The sequence below is a fragment of the Pantherophis guttatus genome, chromosome 3 (genome assembly GCF_059756535.1).
Source record: "Pantherophis guttatus breed Tessera chromosome 3, ASM5975653v1, whole genome shotgun sequence".
Lineage (NCBI taxonomy): Eukaryota > Metazoa > Chordata > Lepidosauria > Squamata > Colubridae > Pantherophis > Pantherophis guttatus.
Window position 1 is genome coordinate 191888432 of NC_142065.1, and position 14636 is coordinate 191903067.

The 14636-nt window shown below is 36.0% G+C and overlaps 1 protein-coding gene and 1 long non-coding RNA gene across 5 annotated transcripts in view; one reads left to right on the forward strand and one right to left on the reverse strand.

The window, feature by feature from the left end:
- ZFPM2 (zinc finger protein, FOG family member 2) overlaps window positions 1-14636 on the forward strand; it is a 339422-nt gene that overhangs the window by 203981 nt on the left and 120805 nt on the right. For all 4 annotated transcript variants that reach the window (XM_034422175.3, XM_060681869.2, XM_087890847.1 and 1 more), the window contains one exon: window positions 13321-13432. In XM_034422175.3, the coding sequence (XP_034278066.1) occupies window positions 13321-13432 (112 nt within the window). The remainder of the gene's footprint in view (window positions 1-13320; window positions 13433-14636) is intronic.
- LOC148114946 (uncharacterized) overlaps window positions 1-14636 on the reverse strand; it is a 66572-nt gene that overhangs the window by 39305 nt on the left and 12631 nt on the right. The window lies entirely within an intron of this gene.

Below are 14636 nucleotides of genomic sequence, written 5' to 3' on the forward strand. Positions count from 1 at the left end.
CTTGAAATTGCTAATAAAACTAATTACACATGTGGGGGCATGTGTGTATACCAAATTCATGACCAAGTAAGGTGCATGATTTAAAGCAAGGTTGTGGACTAGGAAGGGTGTGAGTCATTCTTATTTCTCCAAGACCTGCAGCAGCAAAAAGCAGAGGAATTATTTTTGCTCCTTGTTTCTGTAAACTAGGCAGAAGAGAAGATAGGAAAAGATTGAGGGGTCAAAACGGTGGTACTGTGGTAGGTGAGTGCCCATAATATAGAGAGCAATGTTGTAGTTTTCCAATGGTAAGAGAGTGCTTAAGTAATAAATCTGTAACATTTATGTGGGATAATAATAGCTGTAGATATAAGGAGTTTTAATCCTCCTAAGATGCTCCAGGATTGGGTTTTCATTTTATGCCAGCCTAAGGGTATTGTCTAGGAAGGTGGTTAAAAATACTTGAAAAACCTTGCCAAGAAAACTGCAGGGACTTTCCCAGACAGTCTCTAAAAATTGGACATGACTGAATAGAAAAAAAAAGGAGTTAGGTTTTTGTTATGATACAGCAGGTTGGAAAATAAAGGCCAAAATTGCAGAAGAAGAAAAATCATTTCTCATTCTCAAATTGAATAAAAGAGTACCATTTTTAATGCTCATAAATGGCACTTGGTTTAATGTTCTAACTTACTAAAAGTGAGGAAGGAAGTTGAAATTTGAAATAGGATATACTGACCTTAGTGATATTTCTAACTAAATGCTTGCTATGGTATGGAATACTTTCTTGTTTGACAAGGTCTTTGTAAAAATGTATTTGACGGACAAGTGTAAAACAATCAGGGAGAGAAAGCCTGCCAAGAATCTTATTCCTAAAGAGTTCCATCTGCAGAGGATCTTCTCCAGGGGTGAAATCCAGCAGGTTCTGACAGGTTCTGAAGAACCAGTAGCGGAAATTTTGAGTACTTCAGAGAACTGGCAAATACCACCTCTGGCTGGTCCCAGAGTGGGGTGGGAATGGAGATTTTGCAATATCCTTCCCCTAGGAGTGGGGAGGGAATGTGGATTTTGCAGTATCCTTCCCCTGCCACATCCATCAAGCCACACCCACAGAACCTATAGTAAAAAAAATTGAATTTCGTCACTGATCTTCTCAATGTTCTTCTCAGTGGTCCGTCTTCTCCTGAGGAACAGTTTCTCCTCATACACAAGTACTCCTCACCGATGAGTTTTTTCAGGGATGTAAAATCTGGATCAAGATTTGGGAGGTTTGGGGGTTGTTCAATTTGAGCATATTGGTGGACAGATCATTGTTTCTCAGCCTCAGGAACTTTTACATTTTGTAGACATTACTCCCAGAATTCCCCAGCCAGCAGGTTGAATCGTTGTGAAACACAACGATTCATAGATAGCTGATGCTGTGTTTCTCTGTTTTTGTTTCTTTTATATACGATTCGGACTGATTGAAATATACCGGTAGGAAAAAATTCCATAAATAAAATGATAATCAAAGCAATAAAAAGCAAGTTCAGTTGAAATGCAAAATAAAGAAGTGGCATTAATGTCCAGCATTTGAAGGAAACATTCTGCCCTTTTGAAGAATGAAGTGCAAGTATGACTGTGTTTAAAGTTATTCCTCGGTCAGGGCTTAGTAGCAGCTGTAGTCTTTCAAGCAGTAAACTAAGGTTTGTTTTGGCATTTTAAGAATTTACTTCCTACCTTACAGTTCCAGTAAAGCGCCAATAAGCAACCCATTTTGAAACTCTCCACCCATCACAGTTCTCTGAGGCCGAGATAGGATAACTGGAGCATAACTATTGAGAAGCAACCAAATTATGAATTTCTAGAGAGAGGGGAAAAGGTGAAGATAAGTGCATGAAAGTCAGCTAACATTGGTACATGGGTGGTTACAAGAGAGAAAGGGTTAAGCAGATTTTCATTTTAGATAGTTGCCATGGTAACAATCAGTGAGCTCAAGCTGTATCTTTTCTATTTGGGGGAAATGTTTAGATTTACAGAGTAGCTTAGCTTATTATATATCTGCCTTGATTGCTCGATAAAGCTTTCTGAGTAAAAACAGAATAAGATACATTTCTATAATGCTACCGAAGTAAGAAAAATTCCATGAAAACTCTGACATGACGTCCTGATTTTTGTTATGCTTTTTGAATACCCTTTCTTTTGACAGAATGCAGGTCCAAAGCTGAGTTTTGAGTGGAAACTTTAAAGCTTGAATTCAAATAGATTTCATTTGGTCTTCCAGCAATAGCAAGCCTGAATGCTACTAATAGGATGGGACAGTTTTTGTTCCCACAATCTAGTGGGCTCTGGATTATATTATGATGCCTCAAAGATCATATGTGGGTAAGATCTACCTTGGAGAAGAATGCTCCAAGGTTGTTAACCATCTTGAATAAAATAGACTTCTATGTGTTCACTTGCCTGGGGCATATACAGTATCTCTGACTCTTCAAGAACTCAAAGTCATGTTCACACAAGAAGCCTCTTAGACCAGGAGTTCCCAAACCTGCACTGGTCTGCAGCATGTCAGAAACTGGCCCGTACAAACAAGCGAAGCCCTATCTGCGGGATGCAGGCAGCACACGAAACCACATCCCCTCTGGTCTGCGGAAAAACCTCTCTCCACGGAACCAGTCCCTGGTGCCCAAAAGGTTGGGGAACCCTGTCTTAGACACTGTCTGAGTAAGGAGAAGAATAGATTACAAATCGTACTACTGAGTTTTGAAGACGGAGGAACATGAGAACAAAGCATCTGTAGCGACTAGCATCAAAGATGGGAGTTGAGAATGCTTGATGCAAACCCCAACTCTCTTTTCTGTGGGTTGCACAACACCCCAGTTTTGACACCCTCTGCCTTTGCTGACTGCCCCTTTTCTTTTAACGTCTTGTTTTCAGCTTTCTGGTGGATTTTGAAGAAGGGAGTGTCTACAATGACTATTCATGTAAAGAAATGAGTCCCAGTGCATAGGTGAATTAATATTAGAAACAGGTGGAAGACTGATGCAGAACAAGAGCAGGGATGAGTTTACATTTATTTCAGTTATAAATTATTGATTTTGTTCCAGAGGATAATAATTACTGAAGTATGTTGAAAGAATAGTTAAATTACAATAGCGGATACATTTGTGCATCAGAGTACATGTGATTTTTCTTCTAAGTGATCACAGTAATTACAATCTCTGTAGTTTAAAGCTTTTTCTCTGTTAAAACACTATGTTTACTCAGTATATTCTCTTACAAAATGTATCATTCCATGGAATATATTTTTCTGTGATTGAAATTATCTTTCTGGCTAGTTTTTTTTTTCTTTTTGAAAAAGTGATGCCAAAGTGACAGTGGACACATCATCTGGTTTGAAGTTATCTAAGGGACCTTTCATATTAAGCTGTAATGCTGATCTAAGTAAAATGAATAAAACCACAAAGGATTTTTTTTTTATTCAATCCAATCACAAGTATATTTTCCCCTACTCCATCAGCTCTTATTCATTTTTTCTTGAAAATAATCAGTTTATGAATTCAGACATTACTTTGTATGTGAGATATTGAGATTGAGAGTGTTATTTGGGTGTGGGGGATGTCTCAAAATCTGATGCGAATTACATGACACATAGCTGACGGTAAATATATTCAGTCTAGAAAAAATAATTATTTCTAAACTGAATAGGCATCTACAGTGGGCTCACACCTGATTTATTTTCTATTCATGCTGTATTGCTCATAGGAATTCATGTGGACAAAACAAATATGAACCAAGCAAAGCTATCATATTAACCATACAAATGGCCATAAAGTTCATCATGTAGGAAGAGTTCAGTTGTCTAAATTATACAGCCAGATATTAAGAAATACTTCAGGCTTGGTCCACACATGCAACATGAAGTGGTAGAAATAAAATAGCCAACTGGAGTGTCATTCCAGATTGTGTTTCAGTTCCAAGTCTTTTCAATGTAAGAAATGATTTGTAAAATATAGGGGATTTGTTTGAGTTATAACAATTTCTAGTCATTGATGTATTCCATGGCTGTTTATGCCTGTTTTATTTCATTGATGTACTATATATCTGGAAAAAAGTAGAAATGAAGATTTTAGTAGTTGAATTATAAGCTTTGCCAGTTTTCCATTTGTAAGCAAGTTTTGGCATAGAGGACTATTCAGAAATGAGCTGGCTGCAAAATAATGTGATTTTCTGAAATCATCTGTAACAATGCAGACCATTCAGATGCATACAGTGCACCCGATGCACCAGAATTTATAGCAAAATAATTGTCCTTCAGTAATTTGCAACGTTCCTGAAATCTACTGTGGGTGGATTCCAATATTACATCTGTAAGTTCCAATGTCTGGAGATATTTCAATTGTTAAGTCAGAATCCCAAATAATTGAGTGTGAGTTCAGAACACTTTCTCCATTCCCCTATTTACCCTCCTTTGTTGATTTGAACCTCTGCTGCTAATCCAGTTGCAACTAAGATCACTTTCCTTTCTTCCTGATTTCTAACAACCTTCTTCCTGATCCCTTCCTGAATATCCAAGCATCTATCAGCAGATTTGGGGCTTCTATTGCCCGAGAACTTGATTATTTTGCAGCCAGATCAATAAAAATGAAACAGATACAGATGTGGGGGGGCATTTATTTTAAACATGGATTGTGATATGAACAACTTATTTTGAAGATGGACTAAAGAAGGAAAGCAATTTTAAAGATGGATTGGTGAGTAACAAATGAAAATAAAGATGAATTGGTAGAAGATCTTAATGTAATGATTAACATGGATGTGTCAGAAGCAGATCTTATCATATCGGTGATTGATTGGGTGATATAGTTGGATTCACAACTTGCTTGAGAATCATACTCAGAGAATACTTATAAGTGGTTCTTCATCAGGTGGAGGGGGCTATTATGTGAAGTATTTGAATGGGAGTCCTTGCTCTTTGCCTAGTAGTACCTTCATTGTCTCAAAAAAGTGAAATGATCTTTTCATTTCTTTTTATTTGGAAAAGATTACCCATCCCTGATTTTTTTACCAACAAATTTTGACTCTCTTCATTTTACTAGGTCTGAATTGCTTCAAATGTTCATATTTGCATTATTTTTTTCCATAGAGAAAAAAGTAGCAATTGGATACCGGTATCAATAGGCAGAAGAGATAGAAAATAGATAATTATATTTCTTGGAGAACAGGATGTCCAGCAGGAGACCCATCAACTGGGAATGCTTTAGAATTTAGATTTCTGAACTCAATAAGGGGATGAGCTAGACCAGCAGTGAAATCCGGCTGGAACTATCTGGCTTGCGTGAACTGGTAGGGCTGGAGGCAGGAGAATCCGCCCACCAACCGGGACGTCATTACGTCCCATTTTTGACCCTCTGCACATGCGCAGAAGAGGCGGGCCTGCTCACATTTCCGAACCGGTAGCGAAGGTAAGTGCATTTCACCGCTGAACTAGACCATTTATTTCAGAGTGTTTTATGAAACAGCCATTTTGGATCTCATCAGATTGAATTTTCTCCGTCAAAATTTCTCCATTATTACAATTAAGTTGAATTCTGCTGCAAAGACTAATTGCTTTACAACAAGCACAGCAGTAAAGTAACAAATATATCTCTTGTGGAGTTTTCACTGATATGTACCGCATAACAAAGTTACACCCATATCGTCCTGTCTTGATTTATATTATAGGGGCAGCTGAAAGTTTTGATTATTTGCAGTAGTTTAGAATCCTTAATATATTAAAAAAAACAATTGCAAATTGTATTGGCAGTTATAGAGATACAGTTTGAATATACATTTCTTTTCTCCCTCCCTTTCTTCAAATTGCCTTTGTTATAAGCTTGTGGAAGTCTGTCAAGTGTGGGAACGGTGTGTGTTGTTTTTCTAGTGATCATCTCCTGGGGTAAACAGTTGGGTTTCTCTAGTTGCAGGGAAGCCCAGCTGTCATATGGGATTCCATCTGTGAATACTCATTTCTATTTTCCATCCGTTACTTCTCCCTGTTCCACCCCCACCCCAAGTCTGGCAATTTATTCAAGCATTATGCATTCCCATGTGCTTTTCTTTTTTTGTGTGTGTAAATACTAATGAATAAATAATGAAGAAGAATTTAGAATATACAAATCAGCAGTTTTCAAACTATGTTTTCTTTTTCAGGCCTTAGCCAAATATAGAATTATCTTTCATGGCAAAACAGATATAGAAGGAGGAAAACAAAGTGTTCCTCTCTGAACCACAAGAAAAGGAGGGGGTACTAAAGACTAACAGACAGAAGGGCAGAGGAATAATCAAATCTTAGTTTGATTCCTGAATGTTATGAATAGTTTCACTGAGATTGCTTGGTGCATAAGGACAATAGCTTTTTATGTGTCTTATCCTGAAAGCTCGGCTAAACAATTTGCTAATGAGTACACTTCTAAAAATGATGCTCTGGAATAAGATTTTTTAAACAAGATATTAAAATAAAAAGACTTCTGCATACATAGTCATACCAATAGTTGAAATGCATTGGATATTACGATACAACAAGTTTGGTGTTTAAGTACCAGTCTTTTGTTTTCTGTCTACACCAGAGCTAGATGTAGAGGCCTCAACCTCTCCAATTGCCTTCAAAAATTATCATTAGATTATAATTTTCAGTAGGTCAGGTAGCTGGTAAGGTTATAAAAGCATTGAAATAGATAATATTCATTGTATTTCATTAATTTTTATTACTTGTAAGCTTACTATTTTAATTACTTCTAAATTAAATCAAAGTTAGGTTTTATTCTGCCTCCAAGTTATGTTTTTCCTTTTAACATTGCATGAAATATTCATACCAGTTGTTTATGTATATAAAACATACATGTCAATATGTTTTGGGACAAAGTGGCTACGTTTAACTGGCCGTGGCCAAGTTTGAGTACTTGTTTCCTACTTGAATGGGAGACCCAGAAGAGACAAAGTCCATAGGAAAAGAAACAGTTGGAAAAATATGGAAGAAGGTAGTGGCAAACTAATTGATATTGCTGCTAAGAAAACTGTGATGTTGCACCCAAAGAATCATGAGTAACAAGATGTACAGTTCATCTAAGATGACTGAACTATGAACAATTCCTTCTAAGCTAAAAAGCGAAAGAATGGTCAGTGGCTATTTTTATCTCTATTAACCTCTGAGTCTTCATAAACAGCCCTTGTGGGCTGAATTACTTGAAAGGCTGGTAAAAAGCAGGTATCTGCTTAACCTCTTTTATCCTCATTAGCAGATTCTAATTGCTCCCTAAGAGATCCACTTTTGGCCTCATCTGCTTTGTTCCAATTGGCCTGATCCTGATATTGAATAATTGAAAAATACTGAAATATTTTCTGGTTTTGGTACATGAAGCATTAAAGATCAGAGGTTTGTTACCTTAGATTAAAATTTAGAAGACATGTGTCACATTTATGTTCTGTTGTAAATATTTGATATCATTTTCTGGGTTTTTTTAAAAATCTGTTCTGATTTCGTTAAGGTTAGAATAAAATTATATGTCATAGAAAAATTGAATTAGAGGTTGTTGGCTCTTTTATAATTCATTTTTAAAAGTATGCCCTTTTTATTTTGAGGATTTTGCATTCAGAGTTGTTTACAGGAAAGGTTACACTGAAAAATACATTAGAAGGTTGTAAAGATAAGATTTAAGAGAGATAATTTAATTAAAAAAAAACTTGAATTAATAGTAAAGAAATGCAGATACATGAGGGGGAAGAAAAATCCAAAATAGAGACGTGACAGATAGATCAAGAGATGGCTTTCTTACAATCTCTATTCCTTCCTTCCTTCCTTCTTCCTTCCTTCCTTCCTTCCTTCCTCCCTCCCTCCCTCCCTCCCTCCCTCCATCCATCCATCCATCCATCCAGTGTTTAGGCTACTCAAGTCCTAAATGACTCTGAGCAGCTTCACAAGATTAAAAAGTAAGAAAGCAATAATTCATAGAAAAAAACACAGTCGCTCCAAGGAAACAAATAAAAAACAGCATTCTCAAACATCATCCTCAACCTAAAGGGCTTACTAAACACCTTAATTTGAGGGAATAACCCATTTTTAGGGTTCTTTTAAACTGAATTTTTTTCTCCATCAGGACAGTGAAGTTTGATTGCTGAGATTTATTGCTAACATGAATATATGTGCATTTGACACCTGCTGATATTATTTGTATATTTGAGTAAAAATGGAGTAAAACTTTATTTTCTTAATCATGTTGCTGAACATGAGAATAAGTTGTCCAGGTTAGGTTGTCTATAGTCTTGATCTCCTTTGAAAAGAACAGATCCTAACATAAAGATAATTCCAGCAGCAAATGTCACAATGAGTGCTAGAAATGACCAGCTAACCTTTACCACAATAAGATGAAAGAATAGCCCATATCCCCAGGATATTACAACATTAGTGCTCAAACTTTTATTTCCCCACAGCTTTGCTCTGTATTAGGGTAAACCAGCAGAAGTTGTATATTAGTGGATTTTCTAAAGGTAGATGCTCAGTTTGAGTTAGGAGGAAAATACATGAAGATTGATGAATGGGGGCGGGGGAGCAAATATTATTGGCTGATTAGCTCTCCCAGTCCCAAAGTCAGAACCAGCATGGGGAATATTTTAAAAGAAATCTTAAATCCTAAAATCTTTAATTATTTTTCTTCCTTTATCCACTCAATTCAACCTATCTTTGAAAGTCATCTGATAGGTTGAAATTTGACTTCTAAGGACTGACTTTTGCCTCTTGCACCATTCTGCCTTCTTCATGCACACTATATTAGAAAATGGTGAGCTTATATTGAAATAAAACTTAAAGGATTCCTTCCTTAAACAAAGCATGGTATTTTTTAAATATGCAAAAAAGCCTTGAATGATTTTAAAAATATATTTCTTTTTTACATTTTTCATTTAATATGGATTATAAATATATCTAATTATGAGCAGCGTGGTGGCCTTGAGGTGGTGTTTTTGCCTCACAATCAGGAGGCTGTGAGTTCAATCCTAGGTAGTGGCAAATATTTCTCTCTCTGGGCACAAAGGAAAAATATCTGCTGTGACCTCTGTGTAGGCATCAGGGAGGGCATCTGGCCAATAAATGCTCAGCTCTATTGAGTTACCCTGACCGCTGTGATGCAAGGGATTACAGGGCCATTAAGATAAAAAAATAATTATGTCTAATTATAATACTATTCTATATGGTTGTTTTCTATGTGCCTCTTTATGTAGTACTATTTTACTACTACATTTTTGTAGTAGTAAATCTTTGCAAATCTTGTGAAACAGAAGGACGAAGGGAAGCCAAAAGTGATTTCTAAACAGCTGTTGGAGCTTTGAAAAAGATGCTAGAGGGGAATCCAGTGAAAGGTTAAAAAAAGGCAAAGAGGTAACTACATAGGAGAAGTCTCATCATTATTTTACCTGGGTTGCATGCATAAACCATTAAAAAAAGTGCAGAGTGTAGATTACATGGTTGCAGCGACTTCTTTAACGATTCAGAAATTCATGTTTCATTTACATTCCTGCATGCTTTTTTAAGGAGCTGCAAAGTCCTAGATTATTTTACTGCAAAATTCTGAGTGCAATTGCCCAAAACTAACTGTGTTCTAATTAGTGTATTGATTTAGGAAGTGCAAATGTATTAAATTAGTTTACAAAAGTAAAATGAAACTCATTCATTTCAAACGTGATAACACATCTGCACATATGTGGATTTGTTCCTTCCTTTTAAATGAATACATCAAGACTTATGTATTAGAATTCTTTTACTAAAGAAATTATTAATCATGGAAGTCTGATTTATAAACCTCTGGTAACATGAGCTTTTTATCAACAGACTCATAATGGTAAAACACTTCCTTTCTTTCCATTGCCACAAGTGAATGTTAAAATGTTAAATTCCGGTAATGCTGAAAATATGATAATGCTAGCTTTATTTAATGCCCAGGGAAAGAATATTATATTGGACATTATAAAAGATAGAAATGCTGTATTTATCAGGAAGGAGTCTGAATTTAAGATGACCCCCCTCCATTCAAAAGAATTGGCAGCTTCTCTTACTATATTCTCAGTGAATTTAGGATGATCCTCCCACTTTTAAAATAAAAGATTAGAAGCTAAAACTTACTTTTCTTTTGAATGAAAGCAGAAGAGAGATTTTAGAATCTCATTTCTTAAATTTTGGGCTCAACTGTGATCGTAAGTCAAGGACTACTTATTTTGGCAGCTAAAAGCATGGCAAAGGGCTTGGAAATAGGCATCCAAGGGGGAAGGAGGGGTCAAAAATCAGAAATGGTGGCTGTGACCTCCTGCTCTTTATAGAGTGTTGATTGGGCTTTGATTATATATAGCCACTGATGCCATCTCAACTTTTGATCTCCCCCTAAAGATGCTCCAGCTTGGAAGTGATGCAAAAGAAGGCTTGCCATCCTGCACTTAAGAGATGAGGATGCCTATTTCCAAGCCCTTCGCCATGCTTTTAGCTGCCAAAATAAGTAGTCCTTGACTTATGATCACAGTTGAGCCCAAAATTTCTGTTATTAAGTGAGATATTTGTTAAGTGGATTTTGCCTCATTTTACGACTTTCTTTCCACATTTGTTAAGTGAATCACTGCAGTTGATAGGTTAGTTACACAGTTGTTAAGTGAATCTGGCTTTCCCATTGACTTTGCTTGTCTGTCAGAAGGGTACCAAAGGTGAGCACATGACCCCGGGACACTGCAACTGTCATAAATATGAACCAGTTGCCAAGCATCCAAATTTTGATTTATAACCATGGGGATGCTACAATTGTTGAGAGTGTAAAAACATTCATATGTCACTTTTTTCAGTGCCGTAACTTCAAATGGTCACTAAATGAACTGTAGTAAATCAAGGACTACCTGTAGAAAAGAAGTCAAGATCTTCATTTTCAATCTGGCCTTCAGGTTGGATTGATTTTTGTATAAAGTATAAAGACTTTATACAAAAGTATAAAGTCTTTATACAAAAGTATAAAGACTATACAAAAGTATAAAGACTAATTGCAAGTGTAAGCTCTCTACAAGAATCTGACTGACTGACAGTCAAGGGAAATGAGCGGGAGATAAGAGAGGCATTCAAGGTGAGGTGGACTTGCGGGCGCATAGAGACTGGTGACTTATGATGCATTTTACCCCTCCCTCGGGCTCAGCCTGGTCATCTCCTACTATTTTTTTTAAAATTTAGCTGCTGCTTTTGTGGTTCAATTAATTTTTAATTGTTTTACACTTTCTTTTGTGTGTTTAGTTTTTGTTAGCCCCACTGAAGTCTAAAATTGAAATACAGGTCCTTGACTTACAACCATTCGTTTAGCGACTCGTCGAAGTTACAGTGGCATTGAAAAAGGCACTTATGACCAGTCTTCACAATTGTGACTGTTGTATCCTCCCTACGGTCATCTGATCGAAATTCAGTGGTTTGGCAATGGACATGTATTTATAACAGATGTCCTGTCCTGGAGTCATGTGATCTCCATTCGCAACCTTTCCAGCCAGCTACTGACAAGCAAAGTCAATGGCAGGAGCCAGATTTGCTTAACATCATAATGATTCACTTAACAACTGCAGTGAATAGTTTATGAGCTATGGCTAAAAATCTTGCAGTATTGGACATGTTTCACTTAAAACGGCTTTGCTTGGCAGTGGCAATTCTGATCCCAACTGTGGTTGCAACTTGAGGACCAATTGTAATAATAAAAGTTCCAAATCCCTACAAAGGAAGAGGTAATTAAGAAAATATTAGATTGTGCAGAAATGAATAGATTAACATTGGCAATTAAAGGGACGGAAGAATCTGAGTATTTTAACATATGGGGCCAATTTTACCATTGGATAGAAAATGAATATGGACAAAAAGTGGTATAAAATTAAATAAATTTGGAAGAAAAATGTTTTAATAGGAGATATATTAAATTGAAATGTAAAAGCAAAGAAATACATATATTGATGGTAAACGTTAAATATGATGACACAAAATTTGTACCCAGATGACACACTGATTGATTAATGATGTAATGTTTGTTTTAAAAGAAAAAAAATAAAAAACTTTTTCTTAAAAAAAAAAATTCCAAGTAGCAAAAACTGAATAGGTCTCTGTGTCGTTACACATTCCCTGATCTGATAATGGCAGAAGTCCACTACCTAAAAGTTTAGTAATTAGGGCAGAAATACGATTAGCATCTCACTGCTCATCCATGTTTGCTGGTATGGTAGTCTCACAGCTTTAACTTTATGCTTCTGACTTCTAGATCAGGGATAGAAACCGCAACAGTATTTCTAAGACAATTATGGACCTTCTGGAAAAACACCCTATCTATATTACAATAAAAAATAAAAAAGCCTGTTAGATTATTTCCTAGAGAGTCTTTTCATTGTACTTTGCACTTTGAGTTATAGTTTCAAGATGTTTGATATGCAGAACAAGGAATGATTAATGATAACTGTCTAAATAGCATTTTACTAGCAATCATTGTGTAAAAAAAAAACCTGGGGATAAGCCTTTCTAAACTCTAGATCAGTTCATTCCTTGCATTTAGATTTAGTAGTGAACTTGAGCAAAAGTAATTTGAATGTTTCTGTCCTAACTTGCACCATGGAAAATATGTTTTAGAAATGCTTTTTAAAATGACATTTGTGTTTCTTAAGTCTTTTGTGAATCAGTGTAGGTATCATGCATTTCTCTCTTATTTGGTCATCCAAATTCATTTTGGCTGCTAATTTTCCTTTTCCTTTTGGAGTTCATAATCATTATTATTTCAGCAACAAGAAAGCAAGCACATCAACAGCCATCAAAGGAGGGAGGTGAAAGGGGGGGGGGAGAAAATACATTATCCATTCAGAATAATTTCCCACCAAACATAAATGTTACTCAGGCTTTGAAATGGATACCAATTCTTTAAATTCTTTCCTGTCTGTTTCAGGAAATAGAGATCCTGTTGATAACAAAGTACAATGTGTCTAAAGTTCATTTCAAAACACTTGGCTTTTTGCTGTGAAAGTCACCTACATTCCCTTTATAATTCAAAGCCACTAGAGATGTGTCTAATCTTGGAGATCCGATCCAGTGCTATCATTCAGAAAAATCCTCAATAATAATTCTGCCATTCATTTTTTTTTTATCAAAGCACTAACCCTTTTCCTTCTTCTCGTTCTTCTCCCGCTCTTCTTCCTCTTGCCCTTCTCCATCAGTTGGGGAATAAGGTTTCTCGATTTAGAGATCAAATTAGTTGGCAAATAAAGTTATTGCTACTGGTTTTGTTTAAGTTCTTAATCAACCCAAGCTTACTGGGCTATGTTTCTTGCCATTTTTTCCCCCTTCAGAAGCCAAAGGCTCCACTCCCTATGGTGTTGACTGCGGGCCCCAAGTGGTTGCTGGATATGACTTGGCAAGGAGTAGAAGACAACAAAAACAACTGCATTGTGTACAGCAAAGGTAAATCCAAGCTAATTTTTCTTCCTCTTTCTTGGTAAGGAATTAACCCAGTGCTGGAGAAACATCCTAGTTGATAATAGACAGCAAATACGAGCAGCAAAGATGAGTAACTCATGTTTCTTTATTACCACCTTAAGAAAGGGAGAAGTGTTTTGTTCATGAGCATGAAACAGAGGCATATATCATTCAGAGTTCAAACAGAATATTTTAAAGGTATATATCTTTCTTCTACCTGATGCATTTCTGATATAAAAAGCTTGCCTACTTCACTTGCAACACGAGCAGCTATCCTGATACTTCCCAGATCTTTGATTTCAAGTGTGGCTGGTTTAAACGCAGCAGCTTTTTCATTCTTCTTTTTTTCTAACCTAAGATAAATTTACTGCATTGTATTAAGCCATGAATCTATTTGTGAACATTCCTTTGAGTTTTTACAAGAGGCTCACCCAGCTGCAGTTTTAAGCTAATAGAAATTTTTTAAAAAAATATCACCACTTGTGACAAGTAAATAAAAATGCATTGGAAACAGTTGTGTTGTTTTGGAGAAGATGATTGCAAGAACTATGATTTCAAAGGTTCTGAAAACTGAAAGTTTGGATTGATTAGGGATCAGATTCCAGCTTTGGCTTGTTGAATATATGAGTTATCATGTGTAAAGATTACTAAACAAAACAGTTCCTGAGGATTAGCCCCATACTAATTTTTAGAATGCTTAAAAGTACAACTGGGTAAATTTCCAAATGAGCGGTCAGCAGAAGAATGGGGTTTTAAGCAGATAAACTAAATGTTAGACACAATTTTACAATTCCATTGTAACCTCAAAGGGATTTCAGAATGCTGAAATTCTAGACATTGAGATTTATGGGGGAATGAAAAAGTAACAGGAATTCTGAGTTAACATGCTATTGGGGAAAAAACCATTTGGAGCAAAACCAAACCATTGGTAAACAATAGGACAATGGGATAAAATTGGGAGTTCATCTTCACTAAGTTGAATTTTATTTCCACCCTTATCAGATTTGTTGTGGTCATGTTTGAGAAGAAACAGTGCAGATTTAATAAATATGAACTATATAATACGGATCTATGATATTTGAATAAATAGTGAGTTTATGCACGACAAAGGGAATTGGACCAGATGTTCTCCAGTGTTGTGTCTAAACTTTCCTATTCTATGTTTCTAATATATTTTTTTCTTTCTTCC